Source organism: Schistocerca gregaria, chromosome 3 (genome assembly GCF_023897955.1).
Source record: "Schistocerca gregaria isolate iqSchGreg1 chromosome 3, iqSchGreg1.2, whole genome shotgun sequence".
NCBI classification, from domain to species: Eukaryota; Metazoa; Arthropoda; class Insecta; order Orthoptera; family Acrididae; genus Schistocerca; species Schistocerca gregaria.
The window spans coordinates 201849575-201863946 of NC_064922.1; the positions used below are offsets into that span (position 1 = coordinate 201849575).

A 14372-nucleotide genomic window follows, 5' to 3' on the forward strand; every position below is an offset into this window, starting at 1 on the left:
GTTGTTAGATCAGTTACTGCTGCTAATGGGCAGGTTATCAAGATTTAAGTGAGTTTGAAGGGGATGTTATAGTCGTCGATGGGACACTGCAACTCCGAGGTAGCGATGAAGAGGGGATTTTCCCTTACGAACATTTCACGAGTGTGCCGTGAATATCAGGAGTCCGGTAAAACATCAAATCTCCGACATCGCTGGGAAAGGAAAAAGATCCTGCAAGACCGGGACCAACGACGACTGCAGAGTATTGTTCAACGTGACAGAAGTGCAGTCCTTCCGCAAATTGATGCAGATTTCAATGTTGGGCCGTCAACAAGTGTCGGCGTGAAAACCATTCATCGAAACATCATCGATATGGGCTTTCGGAGAGGAAGGTCCACTCGTACACCATTGATGACTGCACGACACAAAGCTTTATGCCTCGCCTGGGCCCGTCAACTCTGGCGTTGGACTGTTGATCACTGGGAACATGTTGCCGGGTCGGACGAGTCTCTTTTCAAGATGTATAGAGCGAATGGACGTGTACGGGTATGGGTATAAATCCATGTATCCTGCATGGCAGCAGGGGACTGATCAAGTTCGTGGAGGCTCTCTAATGGTTTAGGGCGTGTCCAGAGAGACTGATATGAGACCACTGATATATCTAGATGCGACTCTGACAGGTGACAACTACGTAAGCATTCTGCCTGATCGCCTGCATTCATTCATGTTCATTGTGCATTCCGACAGACTTGGGCAATTCCAGCAGGACAGCACGACATCCCACACGTCCACAATTTCTACAGAGTGACTCGACGAACACTCTTCTGAGTTTAAGCATTACTGGTGGCCACCAACTCCACAGATATGACCATTATTGAGCATATCTGGGATGCCTTGCAACGTGGAGTTCAGAAGAGATCTCGACCCGCTCGTACTCTTACGCATTTATGGACAGCCCTGCAGGATTCGCGGTGCCAGTTCCCTCCAGGACTGCTTCAGACATTAGTGGAGTCCATGCCCATTCGTATTGTGTCACTTTTGGGTGCTCCCGGGGGGCCCCCACGATATTAGGCAGGTGTACCAGTTGCTTTGGCTCTTCGCTGTAGTTGCAGACAATGATTACTCGTTTCTACAGATTTCATCTATTGCTACTGCGCTTGGAAACTAAGATTACCAAGACTACCTTAGCCCGGATATTTTTACCGGATTTCCCCTATTTATGAATAGTACCGTACTTTCCCATCACAAATGATTTATATTACAGAATTATAATATTTGCTAAAACTGCTCAGAACACTTAACAACGAACAGTAAAGTTCCTGACCTAATAACACAAAATTGAAGCATCAGAAACTTGCGAGTAACACTGGTTTTCTCTATCGTTCAGAATACCTTGACGTATACACACTCTAACATATAAGTAATTTGGAGAAGAAAAAAAGAAAGAAAGAAAGACAAATACTGGATCCAAACCTTGAAGATGAGGTTTGGAAAATGAAAAGGTACAAGGGGGTGTAAGAAAAAATTGGTAGTCGAATAGATACAATGAGAAATGTAAGGCTTACTCTTTATAGTCATTTAAGAAGAACAGCTAACAAGAGGCTGGACTTGCTAACGTAACCGCTTGTGTAATGGGGAGATACGCAGTCTCCCGTTGAATCCGCCCAACGGATTATCGATGAGGGGTCGGTGTACTGGCCAGCCTTGATATGGTTTTTAGGCGGTTTCCCACATCTCACTAGGTAATACCGGGCTGGTTACGGTGCTCATCCTGACATAAACTCTACGAGTACACTGCTCCTGTCCTTCGGGGTGAGAGGGGGCAGACTACTTAAGGACATTGTTCAGGCCGGCCGTAGTGGCCGAGCGGTTCTAGGCGCTTCAGTCTGGAACCGCGTGACCGCTACGGTAACAGGTTCGAATTCTGCCTTGGGCATGGATGTGTGTGATGTGCTTAGGTTAGTTAGGTTTCAGTAGTTCTAAGTTGTAGGGGACTGATGACCACAGATGTTAAGTCCCATAGTGCTCAACGCCATTTGAACCATTTTTGACATTATTCAGCACAAAACATAGCTGCACATTGGAAGTATATATCTCTATTCAAACTATTATTTACAAAATGTACGATTCTTCTCTCACACACTCAATTGTATCTAGCTTTGCTTCGTTCAGTTTTATATTTACGACAAAAATTTTATTCAATGTTTGTGCACCGAGTACACTCGTGTCATATGACCCCAATCTAAACTTCTTTTTGTTACTTGAATGTAACATCTGACAAAACAGAATGATGACTGTCACGTTGAACTACTGCACTGCATTTTTTTAAAGGTAGTTCATTGAAATATTTTCAATACTTCCTGCGTGTATTACTTACGGTCTTTATAAACCCAATGGTACTAAGTGACACAAAAAAGTGCTGGTACTAGGAGGGGTAGGAAACATTTACAGGTGTTGGGAATATCATACGAAGACGTAGAAAACACACATAAATTCAGAGATAAGGGACAAAAAAAAAGGATTTCATGAAGAAAACACATAAAGAGAAAAGGGGCGTGGTCAAAAGAATAAAAACGATGGAAAGGACGAATGAAGAAGTATTGGGAAGCGATAGAAGAAAACAATATCACCATATACAGGAGTTGTTTCATGTGGTCCTGAGTAGGCTACATTGGAATAATAACGGTAATAACCTCTGGACGGCGACGGTGCTGTAGCCGTCCAGCCAGGGCTGCGCGCTCTGCGGCTGCTGCCTGCTGCCGCACGCCCTCTGCCAGCACTCTCGCCGGCGGCACAGCAGCGCCGCCACCACGGCTGCGGCCGCTGCCAGCAACACCACGGTCACCACCACCACCACCAGCATCAGGGTCTGCAACACAGATCAGGCGTTTCGTGCTAAACTCCAGCGCATAGACGTAACCCATCAGTTCCACAATATGGCTACTTGTGCAGCACATACACTACGTGACCAAAAGCGTCTGAACACTTATTAATACGCTATATGTCCACCCTTCGCCTTTATGACGACTTGAGCTATGCATGAAGCATTTTTAATGGGTTGTCTTAATGTCTGTGGAGGGATGAGAGCCCATTCCTTCTCAAGTACGGAAACCAGAGAATGAAGTCATGCTGGATGCTGGTGTCTGGAGCGAAGTCAACGTTCTGACTCATCCCAGAGGATTTTCCATTGGGTTCAGGTTATGACTCGATGCAGGCCAGCCCAAATCAAGAATGTTATTGTCTACGAAACACTGCCTCACAAATGCTGCTTAAAACTGCCAGGATTGTCCTGCTAATGCAAACGATCACCATCTCCGAGGTGTTCCTCTGCTGTACACAGTAAAAAATTTTCTTCTTCTTCTTCTTCTTCTTCTTCTTCTTCTTCGTGATCAGACTCAGTGGACCGCACGCTGCTACAAATTTCCTACCCCATTGTATTCTGTCCATTGCTGCTATACGTCCGCATCTATTGATGGTTGGTTTAAATCCTTATGGAGGCCATCCCTCCAACGCTTTGGTCCATTGCTGCTATCCGCCCTCCGTCCACATCTATTCATGCTTGGTTGATATATTCTTGGAGGATATCCCTCCAACGCTTCTTGGGTCTCCCTAGGTGTCTCCTTCCTGTAGATGTGAAATGCAGGAGCTTCCGAGACCATCTGTGATCTTCCAACCGGGCCACATTCGTTTGCCTTCGACAGTTTTTGCTATGTTGGGCTGCTGGTATAGTTCCTGAAGCTCTTGGTTGTGTCTGGTCCTCCATTCCCCTGTGTCTCCATCCAGAACCAAGCCGAAGATCTTCCGAAGCACTTTTCTCTCTAAAACTAGGAGGTTATGGAAGTCCTGTTTCCGTATACTCCACGTCTCATAGCCATGTAGAACAACAGGCTGGATCAGGGTTTTGTGCAGTCGAAACTTGAACTGTCTGGAGGAATATCTGGACCGAAGCAGTTGAGCTGGGCTGTGGTAAGATCGGTTCCCTGTTTGTATTCTGGCATTGATCTCTGTTCCACATGACGAGTTCTTAGTGAAAAGTGCCACTAGGTACTTCTTTATTCTCTTGTAGGACTGGTGTCCCACATTCACTGATTGTAGATGACCAGCAGTCTGACTTTGACAACGCGTCACAACGAGGTACTCTGATTTGGCTTCTTTTATGTTTGGCCCAAATTTTCTGGCAGCCTAATTTAGTGCTCTGGTTATTTGCTCCAACTCCTCTTCTGACCTAGAGAGTACACAGATGTCGTCTGCATAGCCTAAGTGTGCCAGTCTCTTTCCTTCGATTTCATTCCCTTGGTTCTCTTGGAAGGTGTCGCGAAGGATCTTCTCGAGGGAAAAGTTGAACAGGATAGGGGACAAACCATCTCCTTGCCAGAATCCTGTCACAATTTCAAATTACGCAGTTACGCGATTTCCCATCTATCATTTGTACGTGCTTCGCTCAGACAGCTCTTTATCAGATTGATGAGTTTCTCTGCCATGGCAAATTCCCTTAAACAGCTCAGCAGGCTGTATACAATGACATAAAAATGTTCATATTGTTGTACATTTAGCTTTTTTTAAAGTTCAGTAAGCTATGACACCCAAACAATAAAAAAGAACTCCATGACGTAACACCGCCTTCTCCATACGTTCCTGCTGGCACTAGAGCCAACTCTTCCATCAGATTGCTATAGGGTACAGCATGTTTCTTCGCTCCAAATGATACATTTCCAGTCATCCACTGTGCAACGGCGTACATCTTTACACCATGTCCAACGCTGCTTAACACTGACTACAGAAATGGGGGGATTGTGTCGAGATTGTCGACCTTTGTATATCATTCTTTTTTAACTCAATGTCGTTGTGCAAGGTGGACTGCTGGCTGTAATTTAGAAATCACGAGTATTCCTTCCGATGATTTCATGCCATATTTACAACCATCCTCTGCAATATCTGACAATTTCTGTCTGTCACTTCATGAGGTCTGCCTTGTCTTGTTTTAGCTCTGGTTGTTCCTTAACGTATCCACCGCATAGTCACATCTGCAACAGTCGAACTGAGAAGCTGTAGAAGGGTTAAAATTGCCCTGATCGACTGGTCTCTCTGGTGACTTCCAGTGACTAGTCCATATTCGAAGTCACTGTCCACTTCTGACCGGCACATTCTCCTTTTACTGCTATTCTACTGACGGCACATACTGCCAGCCTCCCTTTATACGGGAAAGTCCAGTTCTCGACATATCTACTGGTCAATTCCAAGTTACTTATGGGTGACCTGATACTTTTCATAAGATACGTGCTTCTGTAAAAGGGACGTGTTCTCTTAATTTGTTGATCAGGCCGCCAGGCTTCATGCTTTCCTCAGCTCTTGGCTTAACAAATCCTTCAATCTGAGATTTTTAGAGCTGATAAATAAATTTGCTCCAAATGCAGAAAAAGTAAATCAATTATTAGAAAACACAATCATGTAATGTGCGTCAATAACACAGCCCTAAGCACAGATTTAATCTCGATCACTCTCCACCGTGATCCTTACACGGCTATATGCGAATTTTGCACTACCCAAAACAGCGTTTCAAGTTACAGTAGGTGAACAAAAACAAGGGGCACTAAACACACGACGCATTACCATACACAATACGTTTCAGGAAACCGGTTAGCATTCAAAATAGATTCCAGTCGTATCGGAATGTATAAAAAACAAGTCCTGCATTATAGTGGTAAGTTCGGGCAAAGTCGATGGAGGTAGATATCGATCAAGCACCCTTGCCCTCAAAGTAGACCACAGAGGGTCAGTAACATTGAGGTCTGGTAACTGTGGTGGCCAGGGGAGACATGACAATTCATCCTCGTGTTCACAAAACAGTCCAGGACGATTCGAGCGGTGTGAACAGGGGCCTGGTGTAGGAATCGTCATTTAGCAGACTCTGCATCTTATCAGTGTAGTCCTTATGGGAGACAAAAATACCACTGAACTTTTTAGGCATGTCTTGACTTACACGTATTTTCTTTTTAATGGAGAATACTACGAACAAACGGAAGGAGTCGCCATGGGTAGCCCACTCTCACCGGTGATAGCGAATTTGTACATGGAGAACTTCGAGGAGGAAGCCCTGTCATCGTCCGAATGGAAACCTACTTGCTTTTTCCGTTACGTGGACGACACGTTCGCCATCTGGCCACATGGTATGGATAAACTCCTTGACTACCTTACACATCTAAACTCCGTACACCCCAACATCAAATTCACTATGGAGACTGAAACGGAGGGTAAATTACCTTTCCTTGACGACTTGGTCAGGAGAAGGGCTGACGGCACCCTAGGTCATGGGGTGTATCGAAAGACAACACACACTGATCTGTATTTGAACGCAGACACCTGCCACCACCCTTCACAGAGGAATGGGGCACTTAAAACTCTTGTACATCGGGCGCGCACTATCTCTGACACACAGAGTCTACCCCAGGAATTGGAACATCTGAGAACTGTACTTCGAAAAAATGGGTACTCAGAGTGGCAGATCCAACGTGCTCTCCACCCAACCACTGCATCACAACCTGTTGAGATGGATGAAGTCACGAGGGGGGAGGTAGGCACTGCATTTATTCCATACACAGGCGCACTCACGGGGAAAATCGCCCGCATTCTGAAGAAACACCGGGTCGGAACTGTGTTTTGTCCTCCGAATAAACCTCGTGCACTGGTGGGGAGCGCCAAAGATGACCTCGGTTTGAGGAAGGCCGGTGTGTACCAGATTCCGTGTCAATGTGGCAAGTCGTATATTGGTCAGACGATGCGTACCGTCGAGGATCGATGCCGTGAACACCAGAGGCACACTCGACTGATGTATCCGAGCAAGTCGGCGGTCGCTGAACATTGTTTGTCGGAAAATCACGCTATGGAGTATGACCGCACGAGGATTCTGGTACAGACGTCGAGATACTGGGACAGCGTTGTTAGAGAGGCCATCGAAATTCGCACCAATGACGACCTCATAAACCTTGACTGTGGCTATAATCTTTGCAAGGCTTGGGAACCAGCGATTGGGTTAATCAAGAGTAAATCGAGCAAACGCATAGTTGTGACGACTACGGCGGACAGAGCCATCACACCGACGTCATCTCAGACGCTGTCGCAATCTGTTCCACCGCGCTATCGTGGCGCGGGGCGCGGACGGCGGAGGGAGCGCGCCGCGGGCGGAGGGTATTTAAATCGGCCCCCTGAGCAGCCTTAGCGTTCGGATCTCCGTGCCGGCGCGTTCACAGGAGCTCAGTCCGTCAGTTCACCTGATGATGGCGACATGTTTGATCGCCGAAATATTGTGGCCGTTGGACACTATAGACCGGCAGTACACCCATTGATATTTTCTAATTATTTGTCCTTTGCAGACGATCTCATAATAACAGATAGACCTTAGAAAATGAGAAAGAAAGGCTGTAACTTCTGAAGGTAGCAGCTGTAAAGGCAGGTCTGCAAATATCTTATGAGGAGACAGAAAACATAAAATTGAAAATAACTCAAAAAGAACTTTAAAAACGAAATATGGCAAAATCAATAAAAGATACAACTTTAAATATCTGGATGAAAATATAAATATAGAAGTGAAACAGAAGCAATTAAAAGAGCGTACATGAAAAATGATCAATCCGTACTATAAAAAAGTTTTCCGAAGATTTTAAAATAAGGCTTTATAATACATTTGTAAAACGGTTAAATCCTCTATGAGTCGGAAAAACTGAATGTAAAATGGCATTAAAGATATAGAAAAGAAAGAAAAAAGAATCATGTGAATAGAACCCAATCCAGAACAGACATGACACTTGGACTTTTAGACTAAATAAGGAAATATAATCATTCTGCTGTAAAATAACTGATAAGATAAGGAAAAGGCGTGTTTCATTCTATTGTCATCTAGAAACAAAGATGATCCACACATCCTTCCAAATGAGAAAAAAACTCAAAGAAAATGGTTGAGGAGACGAGACATAAAAGAATTTGTAAACGCAGATTGCAGGGAAGAATTTACTCAACAGAGAGCAATTTAGACTGAAGAAAAAAAATACATGGTTCAAATGGCTCTGAGCATTATGGGACTTAACATCTGTGGTCATCAGTCCCCTAGACCTTAGAACTACTTAAACCTAACTAATAAAGGACATCACATACATCCATGGCCGAGGCAGGATTCGAACCTGCGACCGTAGCAGTCCCGCGGTTCCAGACTGAGCGCCTGAACCGCTAGACCACCGCGGCCGGTCATTTAGACTGTAGAGTTTTCCAGTAGATAGAACAAGTAGAAAATGAACTAGATCTAGAGGAAAAAAGATATATGTAGGAAAAGAGAAATAAATATAATGGAAAAAACAATTAAAGGGTCACTCCCTTGATATCCCGTCTTTTCCCCCATTGCGAAGCAGAAGTGTGAGATTTGGTTTGAAGGTGCTCAAACCCTTCCTGTCCAACGCTTCCAAGACTTGGCGCCCTGGGACGTCACCCTCGTGCTGAGCAAGGTGTCGATATATGCGAGCTTGGGTGACGCTGGCCTGCAGCTCGCCTCCACGTTGTAGGCGGTGCGCCGTCTATGAGAAGCGGGGAGTGCTTGAGGCAAAAAAATAGCGGCAATTGGCTGTGGGAATTAATTACAGTAATATCTCCTCTCTGTGAGCCGTATATGTGTTGTACGGTAGTAAGGCGGCGTAGCATGGAGCGTTAAATGTTTTTCATTAGGGAATACAGCGCTGGACAGCAAGAGTGAACTGCGGATAACACCTACTTCTTTGAACTGTCCGTCTAAAGGAATTGTTTTGTTATGTCTGAGGCACTGATAAAGCACTGATAACGCTAAAGTAGACATTACGAACTGAAAGAAGGGCTGTTCTTTTTGATGTAGTTTTCATTTATACTGATTGTCGGCGAGAGTTCTTAAGATCGTTGTAGCAGTCGTTCACATTTGTCTAGGCACGTCTTCTAAGGTGATATTGAGTGATGCATACTGTTGTGGTTGGCAGGAGAGCCAACACCGTGTTAGTAGAGGAGGCCGAAACGCACGCGCTTTAGCTCACGCAGGCTGGCGTGAGGCCTGGAACATGACAAGGAAATTAGAATTTAGAAAAACGGACGTAGCTGGTGGACTAGTTAACTTTAATCCATTAATGAAGAAGGTCGCTCTTGACGGTACATGATTCAGAATATCAATAGTAACTGAATATGGCGCCTTGCTAGGTAGTAGCAAATGACGTAGCTGAAGGCTATGCTAAACTATCGTCTCGGCAAATGAGAGCGTATTTTGTCAGTGAACCATCGCTAGCAAAGTCGGTTGAACAACTGGGGCGAGTGCTAGGAAGTCTCTCTAGACCTGCCGTGTGGCGGCGCTCTGCGCTCACTGATAGTGGCGACACGGGGGTCCGACGTATACTAACGGACCGCGGCCGACTTAAAGGCTACACCTAGCAAGTGTGGTGTCTGGCGGTGACACCACACGTACAGTTGCATTTTGTACATTGTGATTCGTTACTGAAGCCTTTAGTTTCACTGTGTCTCCGAGCGTTCATTTTTGACGCAGAATCGGGATGTGCCAGGTGGTCTGACTGTATTGCCGATAGCCACCGTCGAGAACTGAGAAAACTGCTGGACCGTGGGCACTACAGAACAAATTCTGCTTGGTGCTGAGGGTTTTCTGTAGCACCGATCGGCGCGGAACAATGTTATTGTTGTTTGAGTCTGATGCGAAGTGCTGTCAGGAAGTGCGGCGCTTTTAGCTGGTTCGTCGTTGTGTCACTTGCTGCTACTGGTCTGGTTCGCCGAAGTGACGGAAAGCTGTAAGTATGCTCATTTTATCCTATTTTACTCACTGCGACAAGGGCTGGCAGTGTTGCTTTGCTCCCTTACATTGGAATGTGGTTAGACATATCTTCCCAATGTGAGTTGGCTGGTCAGATGGGCACCTCTTTAAGCTTAGAAGTGGTGCACTACGGTAATTTAAGTTATTATGTTTACTTTTTTGAGTATAAGATAATTTAAATCAGAAGTAAGGCTTTTAAGCAAGAATTCTTTAGCAAAACTTTGTCTGAAGCTGCTCTCAGCCATCAAATACCGCTGCGGGATTTGTTTGAGCTGTGGTGTTTGGGCAGTAACGAGTTAAAGCGTATTAGTGGGCGTTAGAAATTGTGTTGTAAGTGTGTGGTTTTTTAGGGGCTCGTGTCCAGTGTGCGTGTATGACCGTTGTATTTGGTTTACGCGGATTGTGAGTGATTCTTGTCCACGGGCCAAAGTAATTAAACTGATATTATATTCCTGATTAGTTTTATAATGTTTTATAGAGAAAAACTTTTATTAATGAATGGATGTACTTTAAGGAAAGTAATTTCTGTTAGCCTGTCAGGATATAAGCTTTAAATCTTTTATCTAAGTTATTGGGATCTTAAAAGAAATGAAATTGGATTTTCTTCTTTGAATGAAATTTTAACTATCCGCAGTACTTTCATAGTCTGCCTGTATCGCTGGTGGATTAATTACTGTTCACTGTGGTTAAGGGCTCTGGGAACATTGTAAGTCACACGTTTCTTTATACCTGTCTTAGTTGCACAGTAAGACCGGTGCTTTGGACTGGAAAATCGTTGTGCCAAAGCATGTCCCCCTGAGCTGATGGTCGTGCAACCGAGAGGGCGGCGGCAGTAGCCAGGCAAAAGCAGTAGCCTCGTCTGAGGGGTGTTTTCGTTAATAAATGCTATTCCGCTCAGTCTAATTTACCCCAGTCCACCACTCCCAACCTCCAAAAATCCCGCGCAATGTAAGTTGGGTTAACGATGTCACACTGGTACGAAATTTCACCACTATTCTGACCGGTGCCACCGTGGACGAGGCACACGAGCGGAAGGTCGTCACCCCACCCCCATTACCCATATCCAACCTCTTCTCTTGATGCCACTGCTATGGAGGTCAGAACAGCGACACGCAGATTCCGTATGCCTGCAGATAGGCACTAGTGCAGCTGAAGGGTGTCAAGGAGTCGCGTGCCTTTAGGCGCCTAGAAATATTTGAATGCCTAGGAGGGAGGGAGGGAGGGGGAGGAGGGGAATGAGGAGCGGGGGTGTCAACAGTGTTAAACGTTGTCAAGAAGGACGTCCTGTTGCACATCGTAACTGCAAACTGTCTTTATCGACCAAGAAATGTGTACAATTTTTCGCCCCAAGGTAATGGATGGTTTCATTGGCAAACTTAAAGTCTCCTCCTGAGGCCTTTCCATGTCGATATGTTTAAAATATTTTCCTCGTCACCCATAACAGAACCGCGTGAATTCAACGCAGGGCGTCGCTGTTATGACTTCCACACATAGGTGCCAAGAAAAGGACTGTGGAGATCTTCTCATTATGTGACACGTTACGGTGATGTTGGGCAGTAATGTGCTGAAATTTGGTGCCTATACACCATCATCAGACCACCTGGTATCTGACATGAACTTCCAAGCACTTGTCTTTTTTTGCGATTTACCGACACCTTGCTGTTCGAAACGTCGCAGAGCCCGACGGCGACGTTGGAGGGCGCCACACCTTTGCACCAGGAAGTGGAAGGAAGTGCTCACATTTTAACCAAACTTCACACCTCTACTCCGCAGTAACGTAAATAAAAGGTTTCAGCTGAGTGACACTGTAATTTTTTTCCACAGTGTAGCTGTTTTGACGTGGCCGTTAGTTGGCCTGGAACGAAATAAAGAAAGATCAAATAAACTAGTGATATTGCTACTACTAACTCATCAGTACCTTTTCTATATTTTATTACTGACGAGAAAGAGAGGTCATTTTTCGTACTATGTGTTGTGTTTGTCTTCTGAACAAGGAACGTGGATCAGAAAAGCACGCGCATACATCCTTACCAAGTACGTGGTTGTTGCGGCCTTCTCTTTCATACTGCACTGAATGTATACAGAGGACCTGCCGATAGCCAGTCGGAAGCGCCATCTCGTAGAAGGTCCTCGACTAGCGACCTTTCAGTGTTGGTGTCCATCCTTCCGCAGCAGATTTATGGTCTCGTGCTTCTGTTTCTAGCAACTGGTTGGCTATCTTATTCCTTTACTACACGAGCACCGAACAAGTCACTTTGTGGACAATTCAGAGAATGCTAATCACACGGGCAAATTCATCTGCATTAATCGGTATCAATGGCTAGAGTGACCAACATCTGAGATTAATCTGCGCAGCATCCCAGCAACCGACATTCTAAATTATATACACTAATGAGCCAAACCGATGTGGCCACTATCTGCCATGACACTGAATACCACCTGGTGGAATTGCGACCGTTTGATGTGGCGAGGTAAGTGCATCAGCGAACCAGAGGAAAATGGGGATTCATTCTAGCGTAGTTACAGGTCACAACTGGAGAAATATGCTTCAAAGAGACTTTGACAGAGGGCAGATATTAGTGGACCGGCGCGTAGACCAGAATGACTCGGTAACGGCGAACGTGGTCTGCTGTTCACGTGCTGATGTCGAAAGAATCCATGGAAAGTGGCGGAATGAAAAAGAAACGACGAGCAACCGACAAGATCGTGGACACTCACGCCTCGTTATAGAACGTGGAGGTCGGTCGCTTGCCTACCATATGAAGTAAAACAGGCGGCAGTCTGTGGAAGATGAGATAACACAGAACAGTGCTGGTGGAGGCACAAGGGTGTCGTAAGCACACAGTTCGGCTCACGTCCTTGAACGTGGGGCTCTGCAGCGGACGACTTGTAAGAGTCCAACGACATCGTTAATTACAACTGCAGTCAGCATGGGTTCATCGATATTAGACTGTGGATGAATGAAAACGTTTCGCCTAGTCGAATGAAGGTTGATGATCCTGTCCGGATACATCATCCGGCTATCATCTAGCGGCCTCTCAGAAAAAGCATCTTGGCATTACACAGGCCGCTGAGGTCTGTATTATGCTGTGGGGGACAAAACCTGCTCTCCCATGTACATCAGCAAATAACCGAAGGCACTATAACAGCTGTGGACTAAGTGAAAATTATTGTGGACCACCTGCATCCCTTTGTTCCTCGAAGGTGAAAGCACGTCCCAGCAGGATATTTGTCCCAGTCAAAAGTCCAAAATGGCACTAGAGTCGTTTGAGGCGCATGATAGAGAACTCCCTTGGGCCATAGAATTCACCTGATCTGAACGTAAGAGAGGCTACAGGGCGCCACTTCCGCGTCTACAAACAACAGGCCCGTAATTTGCGGGACTTGCGTTTCCTGTGCGGTGGCACGTGTTGCAACGTAACTGCAGAAAAGTATCAAGGACTTTTTGAACGGCCACCCCACAGAACCACTACTGCATTTTGTCTGAAAGGTGGACAAACGCGCTACTAAACAGATGGTCATACTGTTTTCCTTATCAGTGTTCAACGGCGTCCCTCAATTCCTGATGTGGCCGTTCTGTGTGCTAAATTTCTTGTCCCATCAAATCACCGACCTACTTAACCTTGCATTGTTCCAACTCAAATGGAATAAATTACCTTGTCCTGACGGTATCCCTGCTGAAATTCTAATAGCCCCTCATTTACGCATAACTTTATATTTACGCCGATTCTACACTATGTGTTTACTACAGGGAGGAATATCAGAACATGCAAGAAGTCAAATGTGATAATCTTTCAAAAGGGTAAGGACAAGGATCCCTTAGCTCTAGAGTCCTACATACGATTTGACTTCTCGATACCTTAGGAAAGACTATGGAGAAGCTGTTGTGAATTCTTCATGGAAGGAATTCGCAACAGTGTCGCTTCAGAAGCGTGGAATCAACAGAGGCGCTTAAAATTTGGCGATGAGACTTGCGAAAAGCCATCCTCGTAAATACGTTGTAGCCATAATGGTGGACATAGCCGTGGCGTTCGCCAGCTGGGGTGGCCGAGCGGTTCTAGGTATCGGGTTAGTTAGGCTTAAGTAGTTCAAAGTTCTAGGGGACTGATGACCTCAGAAGTTAAGTCCATAGTGCTCACAGCCATTTGAACCATTTTGGAGCCGTGGCGTTCGATCACTTATTGTGATCAGCACTTTTTGACCGCCTGAGGAACTTGGACTGCCGACGAGCGTTATACAAGTGCTTTGAGAACTATTGCGAAAACACAGAACCTACACCAAATACTGTCGTAGCCAGGACAGGTCCTAATAAAAGAAATTTCAAAAGACTGCCCTCAGGGATCCATAAGCGGCCCTATTTTCTGGGACCTAGTACTTGATCCAGTATTAGGAGAGGAGAGCTACAGGGTAATGAAGAGATAGTAGGAGTAGTGGCATCTGCTGACGCCCTGATGATCCTTGTGAAGGGAAGATCGAGAAGAATAGTCCTCCAACAATTACATCAGTGGTGCCAAGGAGTCAAATTCTCTGTTGCGCTTGAAAAGACCATCTACATGTTGTTAAAAGGGAA

General features: G+C 45.4%; 1 protein-coding gene across 5 annotated transcripts in view; it reads right to left on the reverse strand.

Annotated features, from left to right (window-relative positions):
- Window positions 1-14372, reverse strand: part of LOC126353794 (uncharacterized) — a 908618-nt gene that overhangs the window by 42460 nt on the left and 851786 nt on the right. For 3 of the 5 annotated variants that reach the window (XM_050002888.1, XM_050002887.1, XM_050002886.1), the window contains exon 9: window positions 2673-2848. The exons of the other annotated variants lie outside the window; for them this stretch is intronic. In XM_050002888.1, the coding sequence (XP_049858845.1) occupies window positions 2673-2848 (176 nt within the window). The remainder of the gene's footprint in view (window positions 1-2672; window positions 2849-14372) is intronic. 5 annotated transcript variants of the gene reach the window in all.